Source organism: Erythrolamprus reginae, chromosome 3, assembly GCF_031021105.1.
Source record: "Erythrolamprus reginae isolate rEryReg1 chromosome 3, rEryReg1.hap1, whole genome shotgun sequence".
NCBI classification, from domain to species: Eukaryota; Metazoa; Chordata; class Lepidosauria; order Squamata; family Dipsadidae; genus Erythrolamprus; species Erythrolamprus reginae.
The window spans coordinates 256,751,696-256,765,592 of NC_091952.1; the positions used below are offsets into that span (position 1 = coordinate 256,751,696).

The 13,897-nt window shown below is 42.7% G+C and overlaps 1 protein-coding gene across 1 annotated transcript in view; it reads right to left on the minus strand.

The window, feature by feature from the left end:
- The window catches only part of LOC139165261 (1-phosphatidylinositol 4,5-bisphosphate phosphodiesterase gamma-1-like), an 85,880-nt gene that overhangs the window by 42,991 nt on the left and 28,992 nt on the right, over positions 1 to 13,897 (minus strand). The window contains exons 5-8 of the mRNA XM_070748397.1: positions 12,900 to 12,947; positions 2,635 to 2,719; positions 2,306 to 2,386; positions 710 to 744 (exon numbers count right to left, since the gene is read on the minus strand). Of these exons, the coding sequence (XP_070604498.1) occupies positions 710 to 744; positions 2,306 to 2,386; positions 2,635 to 2,719; positions 12,900 to 12,947 (249 nt within the window). The remainder of the gene's footprint in view (positions 1 to 709; positions 745 to 2,305; positions 2,387 to 2,634; positions 2,720 to 12,899; positions 12,948 to 13,897) is intronic.

Consider the following 13,897-nt stretch of genomic DNA (forward strand, 5'->3'; position numbering starts at 1 on the left):
AAAGAGGCAGGAAAATGTCCTCAGCCAAGCACAGGTCTGGTCGAAAGTTTGAAGTTGTCTGAGAAAGGCCGTTCGGACTCTAAAGCGAATGGTTAGAGTGGATCGCAAGACCACAGCTCCTAAAATCACTGCAGAGCTCAATAGACACGTACAGAACCCAGTTTCCACAAAAACTGTTCGGAGGGAGCTTCACAAATCTGGATTCCACGGAAGAGCTGCAAGGGGTTTCCCGGTCCAAGTAGGGCCACAACTGGTGCACCAGGCGAACCTGGGCAAACGCCCCCCTCGCCACAGCTGAAAGATGGTTCTCTAATGTAAGCTGTGGATCGAGGAGCATGCCCTAGTTGTGGACCTTCTCTGAGGGGGGTCAATAGTTCTCCCCCCAGGGTAATGGATGGACAGATGGAGTTGTCCTTGGGAGGCAAGACCCACAGCCACTCCGTCTTGTCTGGTTGAGTTTGAGTCTGTTGACACCCATCCAGACCCCAACAGCCTCCAGGCACCGGCACATCACTTCCACTGCTTCGTTGACTGGACATGGGGTGGAGATGTACAGCTGGGTATCATCAGCGTACTGATGATACCTCACCCCATGCCCTTGGATGATCTTGCTCAACGTGCCGCACTTGAGCCACACCTGCCATTGGTTCGCCATTAGGGGGCTAGGCCCATGAGGAGACAGGGAAACCGAGGCAGGCTTCCTACTTACCGTAAAGGGAAGGAGAATTCCAGTTGTTCGATGATCTGAAAAACAAAGAGGCAACGCAGAGATGAGCAATGTTTGTTCAGAGCCCCCCAGTTTTAATCGCTCGCAAGGCAGGGACCAGTTTTAAGAAAAGGTATTTTTAAGCGGCATGGCTGTTCCCTGGGAATTCCCTTCTGTGGTGTCAAACTGTTAGGGTTAGTTCTCAGCTTACAACTATTCATTTAGTGACGGTTTGAAATTACAACGGCCCTGGAAAAAAGTGGCTTACGATGGGTTTTCACACTTACAACAAGCCAAGTCAAAGGGGAAGCTGGTTTGCTTAGTGACCAAACGATTCGCTTAATAACTCTGGCAAGGAAGATCGTAAAATGGAGCAAAACTCCCTTTACAAATGTCTCACTTAGCAATGGGAATTTTGGGGGTCAGTTGTGGTTGTGAGTCAAGAAATTCTGTGGTCACTTAATGAACTGTTGTAAGTTGGGGACTCTGTGTATCAGACTGCTCCTCCTGAGTTTCAGCTCTTGCTGAACAACACAACATGCCCTCCTGCAATGGAGGTAGGCTTTCTTTCCTTCTTTCTTTCTTTCTTTCTTTCTTTCTTTCTTTCTTTCATCTGTCTCTTTCTTTCCTTCCTTCCTTCCTTCCTCTCTCTTTCCTTTCTTTCTTTCCTCTGTCTCTTTCCTTCCTTCTTTCCTTCCTTCCTTCCTCTCTCTTTCTTTCCTTTCTTTCTTTCTTTCCTCTGTCTCTTTCTTTCCTTCCTCTCTCTCTCTTTCCTTTCTTTCTTTCCTTCTTTCCTTCCTCTCTCTCTCTCTTTCCTTTCTTTCTTTCCTCTGTCTCTTTCTTTCCTCCTTTCCTTCCTTCCCCCCTCTCTCTCTCTTTCCTTCCTTCCTTCCTTTCTTTCCTCTGTCTCTTTCTTTCCTTCTTTCCTTCCTTCCTCTGTCTCTCTCTTTCCTTTTTTTCTTTCTTTCCTCTGCCTCTTTCTTTCCTTTCCTTCCTCTCTCTCTCTCTTTCCTTTCTTTCTTTCTTTCCTCTGTCTCTTTCTTTCCTTCTTTCCTTCCTTCCTCTCTCTCTCTTTCCTTTCTTTCTTTCTTTTCTCTGTCTCTTTCCTTCTTTCCTTCCTTCCTTCCTCTCTCTCTCTTTCCTTTCTTTCTTTCTTTCTTTTCTCTGTCTGTTTCTTTCCTTCCTTCCTCTCTCTCTCTCTCTCTTTCTCTCTCTCTGTCTTTCTTATTTGGATATCTGGCCATCCTTCTCCATAGACTCAGGGAGGCTTACAAAAAAGAACATGTGAGAAACCCAAATATTAAAACTAATCAAGAACTAATCTAAAAACCAAAAGCAAAATTTTGAGATTTGGGTGAGAGAGAGACTTTGCCGATTGTTTTTGCTTCCATGCATGTGAGGAGGCAGAAAAATTGCCAAAATTGCTCTTGCGCGCATCCCCTCGCAATATTTCAGTGCGGTTTTGCTTTGCGTGCATGCCCAGAAGCAAAAACATGCTGGGGACACACGCGGATGAAAGACAACAGAAGCAGCGCACGCAATGCACTGGTAGAGGCCGTAGCAGCAACCTGGCCCTCAATGGAGGCTAAAAGCTCTTACCGTTTTCTGCGCATCGAACATCAGATTCTTGTAGAACTGCGTAAAGTGGCTGAAGCTGATATCGCCACGAACCTCCAGCTCCTGCTCGGGGAGCCCAGAAGAGAAAAGAAAAGTGACATAGTGGTTAGAGTGCAACATTACAGGCTGACTCTGCCCACTGCCAGGAGTTCAATCCCGACCGGCTCAAAGTTGAATCAGCTTTCCGTCCTTCGATAAAATGAGGACCCAGATTGTTGAGGGCAAAAGGCTGGCTCTGTAACCCGCTTAGAGAGGCTCACAAAGCACTGGGAAGCGGCATATAAGTCTAAATGCCGTTGCTCTCTGCTTACCACAAGTTTATCTCGAAGGAAACGCATGTTCGGCACCCGGTAGTTGACCTGAGGGAGCATGGCCTTCAGATCTTTGGGGCTGATGCTGGAAGAGAGAGAGACGTCAGATGTGCCTTCCCACCCACACAAAGACCCTCACACCTCCACCTGTGTCGCTTATTTCCTCCCTTCTCTCTCAGAGCTAAGGAAGGGGGTGGCCCACAGTGACAGACACCTCTCTTCGTAGCGGAGGCAGGATTCGAACACAGGTCTTGTCCCCATCCAACAGCTACCCATTGCATTACGTCCCACGAAGAAAATTAAACTTTTTTGGGGGGGTTTAAAGGGTGAACCCCACAACGCTGAACCTTCAGGTTTTATTTTAATTCGATTTTCCCCCCCTCTTGTCAGTGTCTCTCAATCTCTGGAACTTTTAATAGGGCTGGACTTCAATTCCCAGAATTCCCCAGCCAGCATAATTTGAAGTTGCCATGAAAAAGAAATAACTCAGTGATCACTCTGCACACCCCTTAACAAAGAGTACGGAGGCTTTTGTGTAGGAACTGTTGCTTCTCCATTCCCGTTCATTTTTCTTGAGTAGGTCATGTTTATTATTAATTTAATTTATAGAATTTGAACGGGTCCAAAGACGGGGTACAAGAATGGTGGAAGGTCTTAAGCATAAAACTTACCAGGAAAGACTTAATGAACTCAATCTGTATAGTCTGGAGGACAGAAGGGAAAGGGGGGACATGATTGAAACATTTAAATATGTTAAAGGGTTAAATAAGGTCAAGGAGGGAAGTGTTTTTAATAGGAAAGTGAACACAAGAACAAGGGGGCACAATCTGAAGTTAGTTGGGGGAAAGATTAGAAGTAATGTGAGAAAATATTATTTTACTGAAAGAGTAGTAGATGCTTGGAACAAACCTCCAGCAGACGTGGTTGGTAAATCCACAGTCACTGAATGTAAACATGCCTGGGATAAACAAAAATCCATTGTAAGATAAAATACAGGAAATAGTATAAGGGCAGACTAGATGGACCAGGGGGGCCTTTTTCTGGCGTTGATCTTCTATGTTTCTAAATACTTAGAATTATAAATGAAAGCAATGCAACAGTTTTATTGACTTTATATAGTCTGCGGAGAGGGGCGGCATACAAATCTAAATAAATAAATAAATAAATAAATAAATAAATAAAATAAAATAAAATAAAATAAACCTAAAAACATAGAAACATAGAAGATTGACAGCAGAAAAAGACCTCAAGGTCCATCTAGTCTGCCCTTATACTATTTCCTGTATTTTATCTTAGGATGGATCTATGTTTATCCCAGACATGTTTCACATTACTTCTAATCTTTCCCCCAACTAACCTCAGATTGTGTCCCCTTGTTCTTGTGTTCACTTTCCTATTAAAAACACTTCTCTCCTGAACCTTATTTAACCCTTTCACATATTTAAATGTTTCGATCATGTCCCCCTTTCCCTTCCCTCCTCCATGAAGGCTTTCCTGATATGTTTTATGCTCAAGACCTTCCACCATTCTTGTAGCCCGTCTTTGGACCCGTTCAATTTTGTCAATATCTTTTTGTAGGTAACTTCTCCAGAACTGGACACAGTATTCTTCCAAATGTTCTCTCACCAGCTCTCTATACACCAGAATTGAAAACAGTATCCCTAATGTGGTCTCACCAGGGCTCTATACAGTGGGATCACAGTCTCCCTCTTCCTGCTTGTTCTACCTCTAGCTATGCCGCCAAGCATTCGACTCTCTTTCCCTACCGCCTGACTGCACTGTTCACCCATTTGGAGACTGTCAGAAATCACCACCCCTCAATCCTTTTCTTCTGAAGTTTTTGCTAACACAGAACTGCCAATAACACAGAACTGCCAATAATATACAATTTAAAGAGAGTACATAATCTATGGTATCCATTTAATCTTTCTATAAGCTAATTTTGTATTGTACATTTGTCTTAAAACAAACACGACACCTTACACGAGAAAAGAAGGAAACAAAGAAAGAAAACGAAAAACATATAAGAATATCAAGCAAACACACACACACACACACCTTGCTGTCTGTTTTGACAGCTAATCCACTTTACCATTTGTATTATTTTACCATGTTCGGTACTAACGGTTTTCATTAGTCTTTATGTGAAGCCTTTTTTGTGTGTATTGTTATTCATAATTTCTACAATAGCCATCCTATCTACGAGACCGCCTTCTGCCGCACGAATCCCAGTGACCAGTTAGGTCCCACAGAGTGGGCCTTCTCCGGGTCCCGTCAACAAAACAATGTCGCTTGGCGGGGCCCAGGGGAAGAGCCTTCTCTGTGGTGGCCCCGGCCCTCTTGAATCAACTCCCCCCAGAGATTAGAATTGCCCCCACCCTCCTTGCATTTCAAAAGCTCCTTAAAACCCACCTCTGCCGTCAGGCATGGGGGAACTGAGATATTCTTTCCCCCTAGGCTTCTACAATTTATGTATGGTATGTTTGTATGGATGTTTAGTTTTATAATAAGGGTTTTTTAAAGTTGTTTTTAGTATTGGATTTACATGATGTTTTTATTACTGTTGTTAGCCGCCCTAGAGTTGCCATGGGGCAACTCTAATTGAATTGCAACCCATTGGAAACAAGACAAAACAAGACAAAACCTGGGGCTGAACTTGATGACCTGCAAGGTCCCTTTCAACTCTAATAATAAGTCAATAAAATTTAAAATAATTAATGCTAATATCTGTGGAAACCAAGCTGTTGTTCTCATTTAAAGGCAGCAGGGGGCAGCAGGAGACATCCCATCACCCCATCCCAAAATCTAGAGCAGAGGTCTTCAAAGTTGGCACAACTTTTAAGACTTGTGGACATCAACAGCATAGCTGGCCAGAAAATTCTGGGAGTTGAAGTCCACAAGTCTTAAAAGTTGCCAAGTTTGGGGACTCCCCTGATCTGGAATCTCCTGCTTCTCCCCACTCCCAGTTTGGGATAAGTCCTCAAACTTATCCCAAGGATCTTTAAGGAGTTGGGCGGCATACAATTTTAATTGATTGATTGATTGATTGATTGATTGATTGAGTAAGTAAGTAAGTAAGTAAACTGATTTTTGCAGATTATAAACTGGGTGCCTTCTCGTGCAAAAAGACCGCTAATGTTGCTTCAGCCTACAGGTAAAGTTTTGCACTTTGGAGAGATATTAACTTAAATGCTAAACTAACCAACATGTCATTCACACTAACATTAAACATAAAATGTTCAATTCTGGTGGAATGCTGATTATCAATATCAAACTATCAAAAAAATAATTCCACCGACCCACCCACAATAATTTTAGTTTATTCAAAGTAGATTAACATGCAAAACACCAAAATATTTATTTAAAAAAAACAAAAACAGAAGCAGAAGCAATATCTGGCGAAGGGACTTACGCTTGCCCGAGATTTCGGCAATTTCAGCATTTATTTATTTATTTTATTTATTGGATTTGTATGCCGCCCCTCTCCGTAGACTCGGGGCGGAAGCACTCTATTGAATTCCGGCATGCTTGAGTGTGTGCAGAAGCATTCTATGGAAGCATCCTGGTCTTCCATAACACCTGGGCAGTGTCACAGGCTGATAGCTTCCATGCCATGCCGCACCAAGGCAGTAATTGCTCCCAAAAAGGCTCAAACCAAGTCCCGAGTACATACGCACGCCTATACTTTTAAGAGGTCCGATATTGTTCTGTGTACAATACTTGTTTCATTGATCGCATGCAATATTCTAATTTTCTGAGATGGGGAATTTGGGGTTTTCATGAGCTGTACCCCATCATCATCACAATTATGACAAATCACAGCTTGAACTATCTTGCCTTGCATGTTATGAGCCTCTCTCATATATTACATTTCACCTTTTAAGTTGCATTACTGAAATAAATGAACATTTGCACGATAGTCTAATTTTTTGAGTTTCACCTGTAATTGACAAATACACTGAATGTCTTTTATATAAATATGTATTTACATTTTTATTTACAAGGGGGCACAATCTAAGGTTAGTTGGGGGACAGATCAGAAGCAACATGAGAAAATATTATTTTACTGAAAGAGTAGTAGATGCTTGGAACAAACTTCCAGCAGACGTGGTCGGTAAATCCACAGTCACTGAATTGAAACATGCCTGGGATAAACATATATCCATCCTAAGATAAATACAGGAATAGTATAAGGGCAGACTAGATGGACCAGGAGGGCCTTTTTCTGGCGTTGATCTTCTATGTTTCTAAATACTTAGAATTATAAATGAAAGCACAATTATAGATGTAAATGTAAATTATAGATGTAAATGTTTGTATATATGTATATACATATACATTTAATTCCATATATGTAAATATACAGATTATCTAATGTAAATATATAGATTTTTATGTGTTTGTACATTTGATTATTTGTATGTTTGTCTGTTTTTTTCCTTTTATAAAGATTAATAAAGATTATTTTAAAATAAAATAAAATAAATAAAATAAAATTCATCATTCAACAAGAATTTCCTTTTTTTAAAAAAAGGTTAGTGTTTATGGGTTGTTAGTTGGGGTTTTTCTTCTTTTTCCCCCTACTTTATTTTGCATTTTAACTTTGGAAATAAAATGAAAAAGTTTGAAATGATTTTAAAAAAAAGAAACTTAAGAGCTAAACTGCAAGATGGGACGTGCCAGGTATTTGTGTGTGTGTTTGTGTGTGTGTGTGTGTGTGTGTGTGTGTGTGTGTTCCCAGGGTGCCCTGCCAGATCCCCTCCCTGCCTGTCTCAGGACCAAGGATCTGTTTTCGCTTTGAAAAAAAAGCTGGATCCCTTTCAGACGAGGGAGGGAGGGGAAGGAAGGAGGAGCCGCGTGGCCGCAGGTATGCCTACCTGAGACTTTTCATGCCCAGGCACTTCAGGTCAAGCCGGGTGAGGCTCCTTCCTGCATAACAACCTTGTTTGCGCAAACCCATCTGTCCCAGGACGGCAGCCCGGGAGGCGGTTGGCACGCTCGCTGGGTCTGTCTGGGGAGGGGGAGGATGCGGGAACTCCTTCTTCAACCTGGCACCCTCTGGATCGGCTGGGGCGGGCCCCCCCCTCCACATTGCCTCAGTGAAAGGGAGGGCTTTGCAGCACAATGTTTTGGGATTATCTCTGTCTGTCTGTCATCTCATTTCATTTCATTTCATTTATTGGATTTATATGCTGCCCCTCTCCGAAAACTCGGGGCGGCTATCTATCTATCTATCTATCTATCTATCTATCTATCTATCTATCTATCTATCTATCACTCCCTCTCTCATCTATCTTATCTCTCTCACTCTCTTTCTCTCTCTCTCTATCTATCTATCTATCTATCTATCTATCTATCTATATAGATATCTTCCATCTATCTCTCCAATCCCTATCTATTTATCTATCTGTCTGTCTGTCTGTCCGTCCGTCCGTCTATCTATCCTATCTCTATCTCTCTATATATATTTATCTATCTTCCATCCATCTATCTCTCTCCCATCTCCATCCATCCATCCATCTATCCTATCTCTATTTCTATCTCTCTATATATATTTATCTATCTTCCATTCCATCTCCCATCTCCACCCACCCACCCACCCATCCATCTATCTACCTATCTATCTATCACTCCCTCTCTCATCTTATATATATATATATATCTTCCATCCATCCATCTATCTCCCCAATCCCTCTCTCTCTCTCTCTCTCTATCTTCTGTATCTATCTATCTCCTGTATCTATCTATCTATCTATCTATCTATCTATCTATCTATCTATCTATCTATCTATCTTCCATCCATCTATCTCTCCCATCCCTCCCTTCCTCCCTCCCTACCTACCTACCTATATCTATATCTTCCATCCATCCATCTCTATTTCTCCTATCCATGTCTCTGTCTGTCTGTCTGTCTGTCTGTCTGTCTATTAATTGGATTTGTATGCCGCCCCCTCCAAGGACTTGGGGTGGCTCACAACATACATAAAAAAACCATAGCAATACATCTGATCCGAGCAATATAATTAAAAACCTTAAAAATACTAAAACACTTGAAAAAAACATTCATTATCACTCACTCAATCAAACACAGCAAAACATATCTTCCATCCAACCACCATCTCTCTCTTTCCCATCCATTATCTCTCTCTCTCTCTCTCTTCCATCCATCCATCCATCCATCCATCCATCCATCCTATCTATCTATGTATCTTCCCCCCATTCAACGCTCAGTTACAAACATTCTCTGGTTGCATAACACACCTAAAGAACAGCTACGGCCCTTGGGCTCAACCTCCTGAGTTTAGGGACCCACACCCAGAGATCTTATTGCTTTGTGAATTGCACTGCCAAAGGGATGTTTGTAACGTGACATTCCTGATGCCGGGCCAAGTGAATTCCAACTGGGAGGAAGGCCTTCTACCTGGATCGAATAATCAAATTCTTTAATAGAATAATTCTCCTGGGCAGAAGGCTATCAGGAGCCCAAGAGAGGGGCTTTGCTGGAGAAGATCCCAGAAAGTTAATCCTGACTTCTTTCTTTCCCCTTTGCCTTGAATGAATCCCGTTGACCAGGGGGTTAAAATAAGCAATGGATTAAAAGAGATTAAATTGGGTTAAATATTAACCCTCTGGGAAACGGAAAAGTGGACTCGTGACTTTGCTTTTTTGCCAAGTCACCTTGGAGGAGGGAAGCAGAGTTCCCCTTTCGTTTGAATGTGTGACTCTGGGCTCTACTTTTGGCTGAAAAAATAAAAATTTCCCGGACGCTCGTTTCTTCCTTGTCCAGCTCCACATTACTCCCTATCTCCACACCCATTTCCTCTTCCTCTTCCCTTTCCTGCCCCACATCCTGCTTCTGGCTTCTGGGAGGGGTGTGTGTGATGCCCAGTCAATGCCCCCAGCTTCCTGATATGTGATCCCGCTGTGTAGAGCACTGGTGAGACCCCATTTGGAATAATACTGTGCTCAGTTCTGGAGACCTCACCTACAAAAAGAGATGGATCAAATTGAACGGGTCCAAAGACGGGCTACAAGAATGGTGGAAGGTCTTAAGCATAAAACGTATCAGGAAAGACTTCATGAACTCCATCTGTAGAGTCTGGAGGACAGAAGGAAAAGGGGGGACAGGATCGAAACATTGAAATATGTGAAAGGGTTAAATAAAGTCCAGGAGGGGGAAGTGTTTTCAATAGGAAAGTGAACACAAGAACAAGGGGACACAATCTGAGGTTAGTTGGGGGAAAGATCAGAAGCAACGTGAGAAAATATTATTTGACTGAAAGAGTAGTCGATGCTTGGAACAAACTTCCAGCAGACGTGGTTGGTAAATCCACAGGAACTGAATTTAAACCTGCCTGGGATAAACATAGATCCATCCTAAGATAAAATACAGGAAATAGTACAAGGGCAGACGAGATGGACCAGGAAGTCTTTTTCTGCCGTCAATCTTCTATGTTTCTATAATATCTTGGGGTTTTCCCCTATTTCATTCCAAAGTCTTTGATTTGGAGCAGGGCTGTCTAACCTTGGCACCTTTTAAGACCTGTGGACTTCAACTCCTAGAAATTCATGAGTCAGGAATTGTGGACTTGAAGAAGGATTTGAGGGGTGTGTGTGTTAAATTTAGAGTCTCTGTACTGAAAGAAACAATAGAAGAGAATATCTGCCCCCACCCTACTGGCCTTCCGAAAAGACCTAGCTCTTCTGGCAAGCCTAGGGCAAGCATGGTTCTTCTTAACGCTTTTAACTGTTTGGTTGTTGATTTTACACTTTTGATACTGTTTTTAGGTGACTTTATGTTATGTTTTATTTGTGTTTGGCTCCGAGACGCCCAGAGTCCTTTTGGAAGGTATAAAAGTCCAAAAAATGAAATGAAATGAAATGAAATGAATTAAATTATTAAATGAAATAAAATGAAATGAAATAAAATGAAATAAAATGAAATAAAATGAAATAAATTAAAAAATTAAATTAAATTAAATTAAATTAAATTAAATTAAATTAAATGTAAATAAAGCTCTGCGTCGGAGGTGCTGAAGATGCAACCACTCCTACCTCCTCCTCCCGCTGTAGCCTGTGCTTTGGCCCTGCTACTGCAAGGAGGGGCTACAGGGGCGCTGCTGCTGTTGTTGGTGCCGACGCTGCCACTCCTCCTCCTGTTAGGCGGCTGCTGCTGCTGAGCATGATTGTTCTGCTGGACACAAGACGGAGGAAGAGGCTGCCCTGCTGCAGAAGCGGGTGGGATTGAAGGGGGGACCTCCTGGCTGGCCCTTGCAGAATCCTTGGGTTCCACGGAACCCTGGTTGAAAAACACTGGTTTATATAGCAGATTACGTATATTTTTGTGTGCCTGTGTGTAATATGTATGTACACATATGACATACAGTATATACACAGAATTAAATAGTATGCACTGGCTGCCGATCAGTTTCCGGTCACAATTCAAAGTTTTGGTTATGACCTATAAAGCCCTACATGGCATTGGACCAGAATACCTTCAGGACCGCCTTCTGCTGCACGAATCCCAGTGACCAATCAGGTCTGCTCCAGGTGCCGTCGACAAAACAATGTCGTCTGGCGGGCCCCAGGAGAAGAGCCTTCTCTGTGGCGGCCCCGGCCCTCTGGAATCAACTCTCCCCAGAGATCAGGACTACCCCCATCCTCCTTGCCTTTTGCAAATTACTGAAAACCCACCTATGCCGCCAGGCTTGGGGGACATAACTGACCCTTAGCTGTTTCATTTTATGTATGGTTTAATTGGATGGTATGAGTGTTTTAAAATGGGTTTTTATAATTGTTTTTAATATTAGATTTGTGCTTTGTATTTTGTTGTGAGCCGCTCCAAGTCTTCGGAGAGGGGTGGCATACAAGTCTAATAAATTATTAATTATTATTATTATATTTTGGATGGTCAGTAATAGTAAAGAGAGAAGGAAATGGTCTCTCTCTGGGGCGAGGAGAGGCCAGGCACCCTCACCCTAACCCTTGACGTGAGTGACGTCAAGTACGCCACTTTTAAGCCAGTCACATGACCTTTTAGCCACTCCCCTGGTCACATGATCGTCAAGCCAATCCCACCGGGTCACATGGCTGGCAAGCCACACCCACAAAATAAGCCACACCCACAGTGTGGTAGTAAAAATTTTTGTAGCCCTTCACTGAGCAACAGTTCTTCCATAGAAGACTCCGTACTCTTTGTTAAGGAGTGTGCAGAGTGATCTCTGAGTTATCAAAGACTACACATAGACCAGGAAATATCCAGCTGACTGCCCAGAGATACGAGTAATAATTCAGTATACAATCCAGATACATTAAGCATATAAAATATTATTTACTTTTGCAAATATCTTAGTCAAAAACAGTAGTGATGGGCGAACCGAACCCCCAGAATTCGAGTCCGTACCAAATTTTGCGGTGTTCGGTATGCCAAACACGAACACGAAATTTTTTGAAACTTCAGGCAAAGTTCAGGGTCGTGTTCGGCATTCGGAGCTTTGACGTCACCGGCAAGTTGCTAAGGACGCCAAGGTGCGTGAAAGGACCGCCTTTTGCTTGCAGCGCCGCAGCGGCGTCCTTTTTCGTAAAAATAACAATGTTTATTTTTACGTGAAGACCTCCCTTTGAAGGAGCTGGGGAATCCCTCCCACGAAGAGATTCCGGGGGCGGAGCCTTGACGTCACCGGCAGGTTGCTAAGGATGCCAAGGTGATCACTTCCTGGATTCCATGGAATCCAGGAAGTGATCACCTTGGCGTCCTTAGCAACCTGCCTGTATACGTGACGTCAAAGCTCCACCCCCAGAATCTCTTGGTGGGATTCCCCGTTCAGGTTCGGGCTTGGGATCGGTTCGGGTTCGGCTGAATTTTGCATAAAGTTCATCCGAACTTGCCGAACCCGAACACCGTTGGGTTTGCCCATCACTAAAAAACAGTCCTAGTCATACACAATTAAATCAGTCAATACATCTCAATACATATACAATACTATAAGCTTACTTGTCCAGCTTACAAATATATAAACCATCATTTGAACACACAGTTCTTACTACAGCATAGTCACAAAGACAAATCGAAAAGAGCAGAGAATAGCTGAGAGAGAGAATCAAGGTTTCTGGCTCCCTCTTGTGGCCATCCGCAACCCTAGCTCTTAAAGCAATAGTGTTCTAATACATGTAAGCATACATTGTGAGTTTATTTTCTATATTGCCAAACCCAATTAGTTATGTGCATAGTACTAACACCCTTCCAAAAGAAAACATTTACTCACCTGCCTTCTCTCGATCTGTCCATTGAGTCGAACTGCTTCCTCAACCATCTGAAAGAAGACAAAAGTAGTTTGAGAAAGGAGTACATAGGCAGAATGATAGAGGTGGAAGGGGCCTTGGAGGTCTTCTAGTCCAACCCCCTGTCTAGGCAGGAAACCCTACATCACTTCAGACAAATGGTTATCCAACATCTTCTTAAAAACTTCCAATGTTGCAGCACCCACAACTTCCAGAGGCAAGTAGTTCCACTGATTGTTCTCATTGTGAGGAAATTTGCCCTTAGTTCTAGGTTGCTTCTCTGCTTGATTAGTTTCCATCCGATGCTTCTTGTCCTGCCTTCAAGTACTCTGGAGCAGAGGTCTCCAACCTTGGCAACTTTAAGACTTGTGGACTTCAACTCCCAGAATTCCTGAGTCAGCTAGAAATGCTCTCCTTTCATAAGGCCTCTCTAGGACTTTACCTCCATTGTGGGAAAGGTCTTACAGCCAACCTCAGGTGGTTCAAGATGCATAGATTTCAACTTCAATAAGTCGTAAAGTTTTCAAAGTTGGAGACCCCTTGCTTTGGAGAATAGGTGGACCCCCTCTTCTTTGGACTAGAAGACCTCCAAGTGCCTTCCAGCAATATTCTGATTGAAGGACTGACCCTTTCCTCTACAGAAAACTTTGAGGATGAACATCAAGACTGTTATAATAATAATAACAACAACAGAGTTGGAAGGGACTTTGGAGGTCTTCTAGTCCAACCCCCTGCTTAGGCAGGAAACCCTACACTACTTCAGACAAATGGTTATCCAACATCATCTTAAAAACTTCCAGTGTTGGAGCAGTCACAACCTCTAGAGGCAAATCGTTCCACTGATTAATTGTTCTAACTGTCAGGAAATTTCTCCTTAGTTCTAAATTGCTTCTCTCCTTGTTTAGTTTCCACCCATTGCTTCTTGTTCTACCCTCAAGTGCTTTGGAGAATAGCTTGACTCCTTCTTCTTTGGGGCAACCCC